This window comes from Amblyomma americanum, chromosome 1 (genome assembly GCF_052857255.1).
Source record: "Amblyomma americanum isolate KBUSLIRL-KWMA chromosome 1, ASM5285725v1, whole genome shotgun sequence".
Lineage (NCBI taxonomy): Eukaryota > Metazoa > Arthropoda > Arachnida > Ixodida > Ixodidae > Amblyomma > Amblyomma americanum.
Genome location: NC_135497.1, coordinates 68,968,383 through 68,983,894, shown reverse-complemented (window position 1 = coordinate 68,983,894; position 15,512 = coordinate 68,968,383). Strand labels below are relative to the sequence as shown.

General features: G+C 43.8%; 1 protein-coding gene across 1 annotated transcript in view; it reads left to right on the top strand.

The window, feature by feature from the left end:
- Positions 1-15,512, top strand: part of htt (huntingtin) — a gene marked incomplete at its 5' end in the record, with an annotated part of 120,590 nt that overhangs the window by 70,312 nt on the left and 34,766 nt on the right. Inside the window, 8 exon segments of the mRNA XM_077645809.1 lie at positions 281-511; positions 2,344-2,472; positions 3,169-3,346; positions 3,457-3,519; positions 9,952-10,074; positions 10,658-10,834; positions 13,758-13,849; positions 14,677-14,831. Coding sequence (XP_077501935.1) covers positions 281-511; positions 2,344-2,472; positions 3,169-3,346; positions 3,457-3,519; positions 9,952-10,074; positions 10,658-10,834; positions 13,758-13,849; positions 14,677-14,831 — 1,148 coding nt within the window.

Here is a 15,512-nt window from a genome sequence, read left to right as displayed (position 1 = left end):
GAGAGAAAAATACATGTCCAACAACACTTGTCTTGAGCGCACAAATAGTGCTGAGCAGAGCCAAGAATGTCAAATCTTGCAGCAGCTGCTGGGTTCGAAGTATACTACTCTCATGTCTGCATTTGCACGCAAGTAGTGTCCCTGAGATCCAGCTGCTGTGGACAGTAGTCACACTCTATTTGCCTTGCAATGGAACAGTGGCACACAAGGCACAAATATGACTGGGTTTGCATTGCACATTTGGTATATTTACTATTATTTGTTATGTTTCTGGGGGCAGGATGTGGGGCCATCCGTGGTGTGTGCAAGCCTGCGACTGGGTGCCCAGCGCTCTAGCACGGGCGAGTCAGCACTGTATCGAGCAGCACGATCATGTGTGCTGGGCCAGACACGACGCCTTGTGGCTGAGTTACCACAGCCACACCATCCTTTCCTGGCGGCTGCAGTGGCTGAGTGCCCCCGTGAGGCACGGCATCAGGCCCGGCTTATTGCACTGCTGGAGGATGCGCAGGTGGGTGGCTTTTTCCATGTGCCACTTCCACTACCATGGAACTGTTCGGGACGCTTAGTTGGGCGAAGTGGCTTTGCATGGTGAAATAACCGACGGCACACACACGTATGCCGTCAGCACATGCATTGTTGCGAGTTGGACCGTTCTTGAAAGACGTCCGCTGCAAAAACTTACGTAGTGGTCACCGCAAGCGAAAGGAAATGGCGACATTTTTCATAGCGAGGAGCTTGTACCCACGACAGAACGCACCACAGCCCCGACTGTTTTATCACACACCATCAAAACTGGCATTTTTGATAATAGGCAAAACGCCTCTCATCATATGCCAGACCACAGTGTGCATACAGTAACGTACGATTGGTTCCTATGTTGGTTTTTAGCTCCAGTCACTAGGAGGAAAAACGCTAAGGCGCCCGTGTGCTGTGCGATGTCAGTGCACGTTAAAGATCCCCAAGTGGTCGAAATTATTCCGGAGCCCTCCACTACGGCACCTCTTCTTCCTTTCTTCTTTCACTCCCTCCTTTATCCCTTCCCTTCGGCGTCCAAGGATATATGAGACAGATACTGCGCCATTTCCTTTCCCCCATAAAAACCAATTATTTATTTATTTTACTCCAGTCACTAGGCCTGATTACGAAAGCCAACGCCGACGAAGCATTTGCTTCGACCCTTTGACAGTTCTTTCTTATCTTTATTGCCATCTTCACCTTTTCATTTTGGGCCCTCCGTTCAGTAGGTGTTGCCTAATTCCTGCAGTGGCGAGTCCGCTTTCACGTCTGGACTTTCTCCCAATCCAAGCATTTGTCCATAACATGCCGATGGCAGTAGATCCATCGAACATGCAGCTCATCAAAGTGGTCGCCACCCGTTGTCTGTGCACAGATAGCGTGGCGAAATCTTGAGACATCTTAAGAATGTGCACAAGACTGCTGACCTCTTTCTCCATCATATTGGCTATTAGGAGTTGAAGTAAAGTGATTTTAGAATGTAGCTCTTAAGCGCCGGTTTGTGGTTTGAACGGCGTCACTTGCCATCGCCGTTGCCGTGACCAGGCACCGGACATAAAAACACGCGTGTTGCCACACAGGCACATAGAGTGCCGCCGCTCACTCAGAGATGGTGCCAGAGTCGTATGCACCATAGCACGCTAAAAGCTGGGGCGGCACAATAAGAATCTCGCCTGCGCACACTGCAGAAGGTTCCAGCAACTTTGAGAAACCCCTGTTTACCCATGGGGAGCGCATAACTTTGTGTGTGTGTGTTGCGTGTTGCCCTCTCCACTTCTCTCGCGCACGGTGGCACTGGCTCAGAGAGAAGAAACTCGAAACTTCTGGGAACCTCACTCCCCACCTGACCAATGACAATGCGAGCCTCGGCGGGAGGGTGAGAGAGCATTTGTACTGTGGAAACTGTGTGTGTCTGCACTTGCTTTGGCGCGAAGTGACGAACAGATGCAGCACACCCTATATATATTGGATATTTAGCACAGCCAGTCAGCCCGTGCCGTAGTTCTAGCTTCGAAGAAGCGCATGCATAATCAATTTATATTAGGAAGTATCATAATCGTCAGTGAATTTTTGTTTTTCAGCTAAATTTGATATTTCGTTTGCTGTTGTGGTTCCTTGAGAGTCCAAAAAAATCAATCGGCGACTGTAATAATGGTTGGGTTTTGTCACTCCCTCACCCTCAAATTTTGAGGGCCTAAACCCCCAAATTAAGGTCTCTCTTTATGGGTGAATTAAGAAATTCAACAGTTCAAGAGGTCCGTAGAGCATGTCGCAGCACTGCGACATCCATTGACTCCCAAAGGTAATAGAACAATTATAATGCAGGTGTGGGATACACTGTGCCGGTTGGCACCACCCTTGGCCACTTACTTGGATGGCCTGGCGGCCCTGGCTGCAGACATGCCTATCGACAGCCTCGAGGATGTGGCTAGGTTTGCTGTGCTCTGTGCTGAGGTGAGTGTCATGTCTGGCTGCCCCTTCTACATAGCTCCTTATTTGAATGGACCCCTCAAAAGAAGGAATGTTATGCTAAAGTTATCAGCAAAGGTTTTTTGTATTCTTTTTTTTTTCTGTAAGAGTAAAGTGGAGGGCGGTGACTCCAAAGTATGAATAATTTGTGAGAAGGTGAAGGTTGCCACTGCTCTTCTGGTAAAAAGCTTTTTTCTATTCCTTTTTCAGTACTCTGTTTCCACTATGTCATTATGATATCTTAGGTTTTGTCGCTTAAAGTATGCCTTTAATTCTAGTCTAGTAAGCACTCGGTGCTTTTATGTGGTGCAGAAAACTTAAAATGGTGACACAGAGGAGAGCGCATACGGTTTAATGGACTTTCGAGAAGATAAAAAGATTGCGCATGTCAGACAACCGAGTAATCAAAAGATGTAAGCATGCAGTTACCCCTTTCTGTGGGGAATTCTTAACTTTGTTGTCTTCATAATATGAATCATTTACAGTTAGCCTTGCTGTGCTTCCTAATTTAATTAGTATATTTTAATGAATAAATATCTAAAAAGTTGTTAGCTTTTTTTTTTCCCCTACATATTGTGAGAAATATGAGAAAGTAACAATGTTAAGTTTGCAGTGCCTGCTTAGTTCTGCAAGAACTAGCTGTCTTCTAGGAGGCTCAGACTCACACAACTTATCTTCTAGGCTATACGGTGGATGACGGAGACTCCTGACTGCTTTTCCTGCAACCACTTGGAGGAGTTTCTGCAAGCACTGGATGCTGTGCTGAGCAGCCCAAGCCTGTCGTCTCTCATTGGCCTCCAGAAGCACGTGACATGGGTCTGTTCCATCACGACAGCCATCTACCACCTTGTCAGTCGCTGTGAGTATGGTCTAAATGCAGACAGGGTTGCAACTGCTGCTCTTACTGTCTTTTTCTCTTTGTGTTGCTGCTGGCAATTGTCTCATTTTTCTGGCTTTTTGTTGTTTCAGTAAAAGGATGGAAAAGCTTTCCAGTAAAAGTGACACCTCGAAAGCCAAAGGACAGCTCTCCAGGTGTGTACTAGAGTCATTTAGAACCGTGAACCTTGAATGAATTACATCAAGGTCTGCAAACAGCCTCTCAGTAATAGTATTACACAGTAAAACCTCACAAAATATCTGCCCCCAAGTTTTCTGGCCCAAATGATAGCTCTGGCACGGACGGTGACCAATATAGCACTGTTCTGGAACAGTAATGAGCAATAAGTAATTATTTTAATGAATAATTTTCAAACTGCTTAACCTAGTGGCTGCCTTTGAAAGCTCCCAGAATACACGATGTGACATCAACCTTACCCGTCGCAAGCTTTCGCCAGCACAAACAGCACGGAAATGGACATGTTTGACATGCTTTTGCTTCTTTGTACAGTACAATTCGTTTGGCTTCCTTTTGTTCACGCTGCATGGTTCTCTGCCTGCATCTCGTGGTTGTATACTTTGGGTGACTACTTGGCTGATTCGGTCAGAATTAATTGGAAATCCCCATCATCTGAAGCGACGGGCCAAAAAAAGCAACATTTCGCAGAGACTATACCAGTAGCGCCACCTCACACACACCAGGGCAACGAGTGGGTGGCGATTCGTGAGCAGTGCACTGGCAAGCCAGCTTGCCTACGGTGCTGCTCAGGTTAGGCTTGACGTCATGCCCGTCAGCTTGTAGGCAGGCACGCGCTGAGTGCGGCCCGGCAGCTGCTTACAGAATGTCAAAAATACATCCATCCGCTCGAAAATAACCTGAATGATGACTGTAATTGTATCTTACAAATGAAAATCTCGCTTTTTCTTAATATTTTAAGATTTTCGTTCAGTATCCCTTTAATTCTGAATTTAACGGACCAGGTGAAATGTTCGGATTATGCCAAGCTCCAAATAACGGATGGTTGATCGTAAAACAGCCAAAAACTGTTGGCATCATAGTAAATTTACGTGGTAAAAACCTGTCCAGCGGGTGTCTGCTTTTGAGATGAAAACTTCGCTCCAACAACGATTTTCACTCTTCGTTGAATGCTTTAGGCACGCACACTGTCAGGAATGTCAGCACAGAGTTGCTCCGAAATGGTAAAACCTTTTTCGGCCTTCTTCACGGTGAGAGACTGTAGCATGGAACCTCCTCAAAAGCAGCAACATCGCATGCGAAAAGACTCTTTTGGCTCAATAGAAGAACAGCAGAACCTCACAAATGGAATAGAGGGAAATGCATTGGTGCCATAACAGCAAGGCGCCTTCTGGTGAGGAAATGAAGGAAGTGCTTTAATAAGCGCCCTAGTAAACTGTGCAAAACTGTACTCAACTGGCTGGCCAGTGTGAGGCTGGTAGTCGTCGCCGTGGTGTGGAGTGAAGCTCTGAAAAGTGAGATCAAAACTATGCACCTGCTCTATGCACCTGCTCTACATCTTCACTTGTGTCCTGCATATCAGAGGTGTGCGGGCAACACTGCACTGTGAAATTCAGGCTTGAGGAGTGGATATTTGGATGTCCACTTGTTGTTGTGCCAGCCATAGCACGATGTGGCCTTCCGTCAGGAGTCCGTCCAAATTAACCAGTAACTAGCAAACATTAGTGACACGTCAATCAGCGTCTAAACCGGTGCTCAGCTGGGTTAGGTTGTCTGGCTGAGGCTGGCTGGGCGAGTCACCGTCTTTGCGGGCTGGCACGAAGCTCAGAAAAGCGATACTGAAACTGAGCGGCCAGAGTGTTCTCAGACACAAGGCCACCTGTTCGTCGTCTCGCCTGCTGTTGTGCACACGTCAGAGGTGCACGAGCGACTATGCAGCATGGAATGCAGGTTTTGAGTAGAGCTATTTTGGCAATCTCTTGCCGCACCAGTCATACCTGGATGCGGCCTTTCTTCAGGCACCCGTTTGAATTATCTGGTACATGACCCTAGCGTTTGAATTAGCAAGCTTGTGACGACATAGACTCGCATGGCCGTTGGCTGGGGCCGTGTCGGCAGTTCGATTCCGGATTTCTGAATTAATGGGAGTTGAATTAACAAGCTTACTGTACATGTAGAATGGAATATTACTGTTGTGTGAACATAATGACTTTTTTTTTGTTACTGCAGCAGTAATTTTTCTTGTTCAGCATTTCTTTGAAATTTGAATGGATATATTGCAGTGCTAGTAGGGCATATATATGGATAGTGGTGTGGATATCTTAATTCAAGACTGGCCTTTGGGTTCTCTTTTTTTTTAAAGAAGTACTAAGAAATTTTGACACTGAAAAATAATTCAGTGCCTTCTATTGTATTCATAGTTCTGTTTGAAAAGTTTTGGATGCTTACTGAAAACAAGATTTTGTTAAGTTATCCATCAGTGCATGTGAGCAAAGTACTTCACCTCCTCGTGACTTGCAGTTTTTTATTTCAGGGTTCCTTTATCTTCCTTTTTATTATTGTTTTTTATTTCTGAGAGAAAATAATTGTGGATCTCTTCATCTCAATCCTGACTCATTGAATACAGAAGTGTGCATTCATTGCAGGAAGATAGTGTATACTGTTAAACTCTTTCCTTAACATAAAGAAAAAGTGCAGTGTTTTGTTGGTTTTTTTTATGTAAAATCTGACTTTAAATTCTAAGTATGTAAATTTATTTAAAGCTAAGGCATTTATCAATGTGCGCAGCTCTGCCGTGCACATTGGATCATATTTGTCCACTGTGCTGCTGTGAAAAATGCCAGAGTACTGTACTCCATCTCATAAGTTCCTTGCAGCCGTATGGAAGCTAGAAACTACCCCGGCCAACGAGGAGTGTATGCTAAATGTGTTTCTGGGTGCCCACCGGTGATACAATGGGTACAAGCTTTCCCTTGGCCAGTGCTCAGCTTCTTTGGGGTGAAATGCTTTGGAAATGGGTCTTTGACCCCATCTTGAGTTGACGGAAAGGCCATGTGCCATAGTGCTCTTTGGCCACAGGTGCTCTTGCGCTATACAAATTAATCGTCATCACCGTTAAACGTGTTCCTCTGCGCGTTGTTTGCTTGTTTTCTGCTCGCGGCACATTCAGGTGTTCTCGCAGAAAGTATAAATAGACACTGTCTACGTATCGAACTCTGAAGGAACATTAGACATTTTTACAGCATACCAGAGACATATTAGCGGAGACATATACTGGTTTACCGGACCTCTTCAGAGCACATCAGTGGTGGTGGTGGGATCAGGCGGGGCCACTGCACGTGTGGAGGAGACGCCCGATAAACCGGCATACATCTCCACTAATTTGTTTTCGATATGCTAAAGAAGTCTATTAGGCAGTTTTAGAATGCCATATGCACACTTACGTATGCTAAACTCAAGCATTTTGCGGGATGTTACGCTGTTTGCTACATATCCAAAAAAAAGACGCATGGCAAGTTTGGCCTGGTTTTTTGGAACAGAGACCATTTTTGCCAACAATCCCACATTTTTCCTCACACCTATGAGCAGCAGAATCGTCACTCCAAATAAAAAAATAGAACTGATTTATCGTTCCTAGGTTTTGCTGTAGGTGAGATCAGACTAATTGATAGCCGATCCCCATTTATGACCAGTGAAGGACAGGATAAACCTAGTAACAAAGATGAATTCACTCCGAAGCGAGAGGTCTTGCTTCCACGTGGGCCACCATGTTAGAAACACTATTTTAGCTTATGCAAGGGTCATGAACACTAAACTCGGGGGGGGAAAAAGTGTACGCAACACAAGCATACATTAAGGCTCGATTTGAAATAGCATTTGGCGCAGGCCCACTTTAAAGCACGATATCCTGTATGTGTATTCGTATTAGAGCGAAAGCTTTATTCGTGATGTACAGACCCAGAGAATGGCTGGTTTCGTCAGTTTCACCTTCATGCTCAATCAAGGTCAGGCCTCCGCTCGGGGCTAACAGCGCAAGAACGAAGGAGCAAGAAAGTTGTGTAGCCAATGGCATGCTTTTCACATTTTCCGGAGCGAACAGTACCTCTCAATTGATGGCGCTGGCATCCGCTCAGCGGGCTCATGGAAACCAGCACACCCACACAAAGCGGCGCGAACAGCAGCGAGCTCAGTAAAAGGTACAGCAAGAGTCTACCTAAGAAGAAAAAGGCAAAATCTCTGCAAACGAATGGTCTCGTCCTTTGACAGCCCAAGCAAAACCTAGCTATCGCGCGACGAACATCGTTTAACTGCTTTCAACCACTGCTAATTTTTTTGTATTACAATCCGCAGCGCCAGAACGCCTCTGCACTCATCGCAGCTTTGGTGGTGCTGCAAGAAACTGCTGAGATGGAGTATAGTGGTGTGCGAATAGCCAAACTTCGAACAGTTTGCTAATAGTATCTGCTATTTGATTCGCACCATACTTTATCTGTTTGAACCTTCTAAACAATCAGAAAAGAAATTACAAATTTCCTGGTAGTCGAAACTCTCGGCAAAAAATCTCAGCGTTCAAAAGTGGCTGTATCTTGCTCTTCTCACATGATTTAACTTGCTCTTTCCTTATAGCATCAATTGCCGGCACATCGCCAAAGCCCATGAGTGGTATTGCTAGGCCTTGAGTAAAATCAATGCACTGACTGCTATTTGAGAGCTGCACAACCGCATAACTGCACTGCGTACATTGCTGCTCACGCGTTGGGGCATCTAATGGCATAGTTTCATATTCACGCCTTCGATTTGCGATAGCGTTCAGGCCCGTCACAGTGTTTGCAGTCCGGCGAAACCAACACACAAGGGCTAAGCGGGCTACGTGTCATTGTGAACACTGCGTTTTGGGCGGCGTTCTACAACCGAGCTTTGTTTTCAGGCATCGTGAGGGAGCGTTGACGATGGTCTCGCTCGCATTGCAGGTCAGGTCGCTGTTCTTATACCCATTTCGCGAGCCGTCTTGTTGCATTTTGCGCCAGCAGTGCCGTGTGCCTTTCCCCTCCAATAGTCAACTTCTGACGTCATTCTCCAGTGAGGAGGTGTCTGTAGATACTCATGGCCACCTTATAATGCTTCATGAGAGCAGTCAGGAAGCTCCTCTTTGTCATGTGAGCATTAAGTCAAAATGTAATATTACTTTTTTTTTTCACTGAACGGAATAGTTATCCAAAGAATCATAAACAAGGTATTAGTCTACGAAAGGAATTTTATTACTACTACATAATTCCCTTCTTCCTTGTTTAATGTGTGGTAGGCCTTATAAATATAGTAAATTATGCTGATTGTGGGTGAAAACAAAAATTGTTTGCAATACCTCTGTTTCTTTTCATAGCTGTGTTTTGTAAAAAGCATATGTCTTTAGTTTGAATTAACAAGCTGTACTGACCTAAAGTGCAATGCTACAAGCTGCATCTCCTTCTTTGATCTTTTTGGCACACCATACAGCATCACACTTACAGCTGCGAGCGGTGGTGGTATTCTTTGCTGCTCATTGAGCACAGAAGGAAATCTGCTTACATGCTATATGGGTCTTGAAACCAATGTAGGCATATTTTTTGCTATTGGTGCTGATGGTTACCACAAAAAAAAAAGAACACTTGAGCTACTTGTCAAATGCAACTTTGCGGTTTATGTAATTGGTGTTGGCAGTTTCACTAAATGTCACAAAAGTGCAAGATAGGCAAATCTCGCACCCTTGACTATTTTTGGTAATTGTACTGCACGCAAACAAAGGTGACAAGGTTATGCAACAGTGTTTTCAGTTGCTTTTCCTGTGGTTTCTTCCATTCATATAAACTGAAACCCTACTTATTTAATTTCATTATTGTTCATTGCATGGTGGACTTCAATTTACCAATGCTCAAATGCACAGCTTTTTGCATGAGAATAGCTTATATAAGCACTAAAAAGGCACTCTGAAAATTTACATAAGACTCGGATGCGTGTGGGCCTGTCATACTGATCCGAGCTGCAACTTCACCTGACATGCATTTGGCATATTGGCCAGACCCTAAGGTTAAATAAAGCTCTCCAAACTCAAAATAAAATGTGCACATCATATTATCATGGCCTGAAAGCAGAAAATAGTACTCACTGTTGAGTACCCACCAAACTTTCTGGCTTCTGTAATGAAGTGTCACTTTCAAGACTAAAATCAAATGATCCAACACTGTCCGACAAGTGTTAGCCACAGCTTGAAAAAAAGAAAGCTGGGCTTTCTGCAGACTTCTGCGTGAGATTCGTGCCATTTACATTGTATAGTGCATGATGTACACTGAGTTGGAAAAAAAAAAGAAAAGTAAAAAATAACTGCGTCTGAAAGTGAAACAGTAGTTTTCGAGTTACGCGTCTATAGTGCTGCTTGTCCAAAGCTTGTAGATCCATGTCTTTAGGTAATATTAGAGATCAGCAATGATATTGATAGTTACCTGTGGTGCAGTAAGGAAAGTTTTAAATTATACCAGAGAATTATGTCAGCTATGATTCAATATTGGTCACTCAATTACAACATTAATCAGTTATATATCTTGTCTTTCTAATAAATCTGTCCTCTTTGTGTGCAGAGTACATGCACGTACAACAGGCCTGTGTTCATGTGGCTGAGCTTGTGGGCTGGCTGGAACGTTCTGGAAAAGAAGCTCATATCCCCGTTTTTATCAAGACTACCTTGCACAGAGTGATCAAAGGTGGGTTCTTATTTGATCATTGTACAAACAGCAAGTGCAAAGTAGTCATTCTTCTTCTAGAAAGTTCTGAAAGCTCTGTTAGTGCGCTGGTCTCATGTGGGCGATGCTTTTATGAACCGTTTTCATTCCATGATGTAGCAAAAATGGAGTAAAACTTTTTTGACATAGTGGCTTTTAACATCACATGATTCGTTTCTCTATAACAAAGTGCTCACTGAAGAGCTATGTTGCACTAGGGTGCATTAGTAGGTATAAGCAGTCTTGCTTAGCAGGCCTTTGCCAGTTAACTGCAGCAAAATATGGTCAATCGAGCAATGCATAAGCAGAAATGACCCCCATTTATAGCCCATCAGCTTGGTATCTCTAGTTGACCTCAGAAATACTACAGGTCATTCACTGCATGACAACTTCGTCCGCAGCACGTGATTATGGTTCAGCACTCTGTCTCGCAAAGCATACATGCATATTTCTGTACAGTAGTGCTAAAGTATATTGTTTGCAGCATTTCCAAGAATTAGAAACAGAACATTACAGGATCATAGAAAGGATTTTTTTGTCTGTCCCATTTTTTCATGACTCTCAGGTGTGGCCCGCCTTCCACTGGTGAACAGCTTTGTACGCACCCCACCAATTATGTGGCAGCTGAACTGGGTTCCCCACGTAAGTGGCGAGTGGCACACACTTGTCCCACCACCCCCGGCTGACTTCTTGCTGGATCGAGACCTGCTGCAAGAGTACATCTATCGTGTGAACCTGCTGGGTACGTTCAGCCTAGTCACTGGCATGAAAGCTCCTTGTGAAACTCAGAATGGCTTTGGTTATGCAAAGCACACAAGCTCTTGGAGATAGGATTGGCCTAAAAGGCACGTTAACACTGGTGAGTCACGAAGGTCACGTAGCCGGCTTTGGTCACTCCACACTGGTCATGGAGTTGAAAGACGACTTGTTTGGTACAGTCGCCTGCTGACCAATTTTTTATAATGCAACTGCAGGTTGCAAGTCTCCTGAGCCAATCACAAGCACCTCGGGAAGTGACCTTGGGGCATCTTATACTTGTTTGTCTGTCATCATATAATGAGAACTTCTGTAGTTGCTAATTTTAAAATATGCTCATTAATTTTGTTAAAAAAAAAGACAGCGTTTACAGTGCAATCCACTTATCACGATATTGAGAAAACTGGGAAATCCAATCGGTATAACCAATTACCGTTATATCTGGACTGGCAGAAAAAAAGCAAGAAGAACACACCCACGTATTCCCCTATACATGTAGGAATTACCCCCCTGCATGTCGCCACTGTCACCGGTACTCCTGTCAAAGGCGCACATCGTCTTGGCGCTCTGCTAAGTTCGCCGAGCAAGCCACCCCACCCCCCTCCGGAGCTCCCGTCAAAATATAACACACCCCAATGTTATTGGCACACAGTATCGTGGCGCACTGCCAAGGACTGCACTGCAGACAGCGCGAAACTGGGGAACACGCTAGAAAAGCGAACGCTTAAAAAAATAAGTTCTCAACCATCTGGGGCAGAAACTACGTTGTCTGAGACAGTGTTGTGTGGCAGTGGCCAAGCAAGCTCCTCCCCCAGCGATTGTGACGATGACAGTGCTTGGTTCCCAAGGCAACGCTTTCCTCGTGGATTTTGCCATGCCGGTCCGTTCGCTGAGTTTTTAGGTATTCGCTTCAGTGTATTTTATTTTTTTTATCAAACTTTCAGACAAATTTTGGTGGTAAACACCATCTGGGCAGCCAGAATCCTATCATTGCATCCGTTATTCCGCCGATAATTGTATCTTTATATACGATTTATTTTTACATACGGGAAATGGGGAATTGATAAATCTAAAAAATTTGATTGTTATAAGTGATGTATCGTTATATCTGGTATCGTTATAAGGGGATTACACTGTACTGTGTATGCTTTTCGAGAATAATGAAGTTTATATCTTGGAGTTAATTGAATGCGTCATGTGTCTAGAACATCTTTTGGACTTGGAATAAGAGCATACTGATCTATTGCTGATCTCCCAAGCCATTCTTGTTTCTTGGCGCACAGATGGCTGCAGAAATGTATTATAATTAGGGCTTGGACTTTTCGGTTTCAACCAGAAAAGAATCTGATAAAATGACGCCTAATTTAGTTTTTGATATTCGCTTTCAACCTAAAAAGGTCAGTATTCTTGGCAAGCAAAGCATAGCTAGCTGACAGTTGAGTACAAGTTACATTCAGTCAGAGTTGTAAATTAACTAAGTAGGGAAGCCAGTTGCGTGATAAAACGATGGAATTGTTGGATAAGCCGCACTGTTGTGTGATTTGAGCCATTTTTCCGATTGTTTACACACCTTTGCAGACCGGGAAGCACCACCTTCTCGCCGCCTGCTAGTTAAGCACCGTTTGTTCACTATCATCCTCCGCTTAGAGTAGTTAGTTAAGTAGGTTTATCAAGTGCAAGGCAGACAGTGACACAAAGCCATGCATGTTCATCATGGAAAGTATTGTGTTCGGGCTACTGCGACGATTGAGCCACAGTTCTGGCGCTGCCATCTACACGCAGACCACATGATGGCCCGCCCTCTCGCTCAACCAAGCGCGACAGTCAAAAGAAAGCTTGTCAGACTAGTTCTTAGGAGTAAATTCCATTTGCGTTCTTGACTGCCGGCCGTCTCATTAAACTTGCGTTTACTTTGACAAAAGCTATCCTTTCTACAAACGCACCCCAAGTGCAAAATTACTGGTAAATTATGTTAACTACTGGGTAATGAACTGTTGATGCTAACAAAAATGCCAAGACAGACTCTAAGTGACATTTGACCACAAAGAATTGCCACATTAAATCACCGAAAAAAGTCGGTAATTCATTTGTCGAAAATAATATTCACTGAAAAAAACCAAAACTTGCATTTTGAAATAAATACAGAAAAGTCTGCTGAATTTCGGAAAAATAAAAACTGAAAAGTCCAACCCCTAATTATAATGTAGGTTTGTATGTTGATTACTGCATGACTACTTTTTGTGAGTGCAACCATTTTGTTTAGCCAGGTTAACCTCAATGTCATGAAATTCAATCAGCACTTTTGGCTGGAGGGCTTCCTTCGAGAGGCATTTGCCACTTCATTCTTGGGTTGTACCTTACTACAGAACTCAGGCTTTTCTTTAGATGCTGCCTGTATACTAAGTTAATGTAGTGCAGTATTGATGTGAGCATTCAGTTTGGGCTTGCATTCAAATAAACTAATGTAATGCTTTCAGAATGCATCAGTGTTTCAAAGTGAAGCAAAACACTGGAGTTCATTGTGGAACAAATTGAACTAACAGTGAAATAATGATACTCATGTAGAAATAAAGCTGCTAGACACATCAGAAATACTGTTTCATTAGGAATGCTTAGGTCTCTCCATAAGGGGGGGAGGGGGTCAAAGTTTACAGTAGCGCCTGTTCGTGCATTCTGATACTGTGTAGCCGGGAACAATATAGGACAAAATGTGTGCCCCTCCCCCATATCTATTGGGGGAGCCACTGCCCCCTGATGGATGTGGGGCAGGAGGATTCATTTTCATGCATTCATTCTTGTTCATTTCTGCCCACTGGCATTCCAGTTTATTCCGATAACACTTGTAATTGCTTGTTGGGTTTTCTGTGGTGTTGTTAGTAGATGGTGCACGCAGCTTTTCATGTTTGCAGGTTGGATTTCACGGCAGCAGTTTGAAGAAACATGGATGGCACTTCTGGGTGTTCTGAACACATCTCCGTCTGCTGAACAGGAAACAGCTGAGGTAGTGTACTTTTGTCTTCTTCTCTGGGTTTATTAAAATCGGTAAAATCCACTTGTTTCTTTTTGGTAAATTTTTTTTAATCTTACTTTTGAACTTATTGCAAACATATAGTTTTCTGGATTCACACTAATTTGTTAATAATACACTTATCTGGAGCCTCACTTGTATCTTGAAAAACGTGCATAGTTTACAAGAACAAAACAAAATAGCCATAAGGACCAAGCTTAAAATATGGTTGTAATGCTGAGTGTTCCGCAATTTCTTTTTTTAAGTTCAGAATTATTTTGCTGAGAAGGAACTGAAGCATCATCAGATCAATTGGTTTATTAGTATTGCTTCGTAATGAAAGCACCTTGTGTGTGTCACACAAACTGAAAGCAGTGTGTTTGAGCTTTTTTTTTTTGCTACTGCATACACATTTTTACTTGCAAATTTCAGCAAAGTAAGGGGGCAGCCCGAGATGTTGTGCCCTTGACTTTTTAAAGTGAGCACGGATAAAGCTTAAAATTCACTAAAATGCAACTTCTAAGCAAAAGTTGTACAGCAACAGTGCAGGCGGAGAATTTTGGTTAAAAGCTGAAGTAAACCTTACAGGGAAACTCAAAATCAGCCTGTTCCTAAAGCTGTCGAGGTTGCACTAGAAGCATACTCAAAATGGGGGACTTAAACCAGCAACCTGCAGAACAAAAACTTGATGCATTAAACAGTTCCAATGCCACAGAGATGTTCCGCAAAGTGAGTGCAGTAGGACCTTCAAAATGTGCAAGTACGGGATGACCCTGACATCAGAATAAACACGGGGCCTTTGCCATCGCAATCCTTTGCAGGATGAGCAGGAACGAGTGGCCGTGCAGTGCCTAGCAGTGCGCTGCATCACCAGCCTGCTGCTGCAGTCATTGCAGTTACCCCAGCCAGGCAACCCCCACAGCAGCACCTTGCTGCACCAGCCACGGGACAAGCCCTTTGCCTTTGTCCACACTCGGTCAGCTTGTCACTACCATTGTTTTTCATATTTCTTTTGGGTTGCAGCTAGAATTAGCAGGCTTGAGTTTCGGCATTTATCAGTAGTTCCACTGAGCGCAGTGGACATTTCACAGAAGCACATGTGAAAGTGCACATGCAACTAGGCTTGGTTGCAATTGAAAAAAACTGTGTTGAGTAAAGCCACTGTGCTGAGAGGGCAGGCCATTTCTATCCATCCGGTACGGATATTGCAGTGTACAGCAAATAGCAGTGTCAAATGATGTCTCGCGACTTTTGTTGGAGGGGTGTTCCCCTCTCCAAGTCGTGTTTAGTTCTCTAGCTCGGAATGCTAAAAGGCACTTTGGTTCGCATTAGTAATGTTTACAAGCATTCAGTGCTGTTGCATGGGAGTATTTGTCCCTGTTAGTAGTAGCTCTTGAGCAATTCATGCTTGTGCCTTCTGTGCAGTGCAATGTTAGCACTCCACGAATCACTGGCATGTTTCCAAACCTTTACCATGACCTTGCCAGGGTGCATCTGCATGCTATGCATTGCATTAGCATTTGTGGAAGTCAATTATTGCACATTGTCCTGTGCATGTCCTGTATGCAGTAAACGCATTAACATCTTGATACAAATCTCACAGGGTCACAAAAAATATTCATTTCATTGTAGTGTCGCGTCATCCAAAATGAACAAA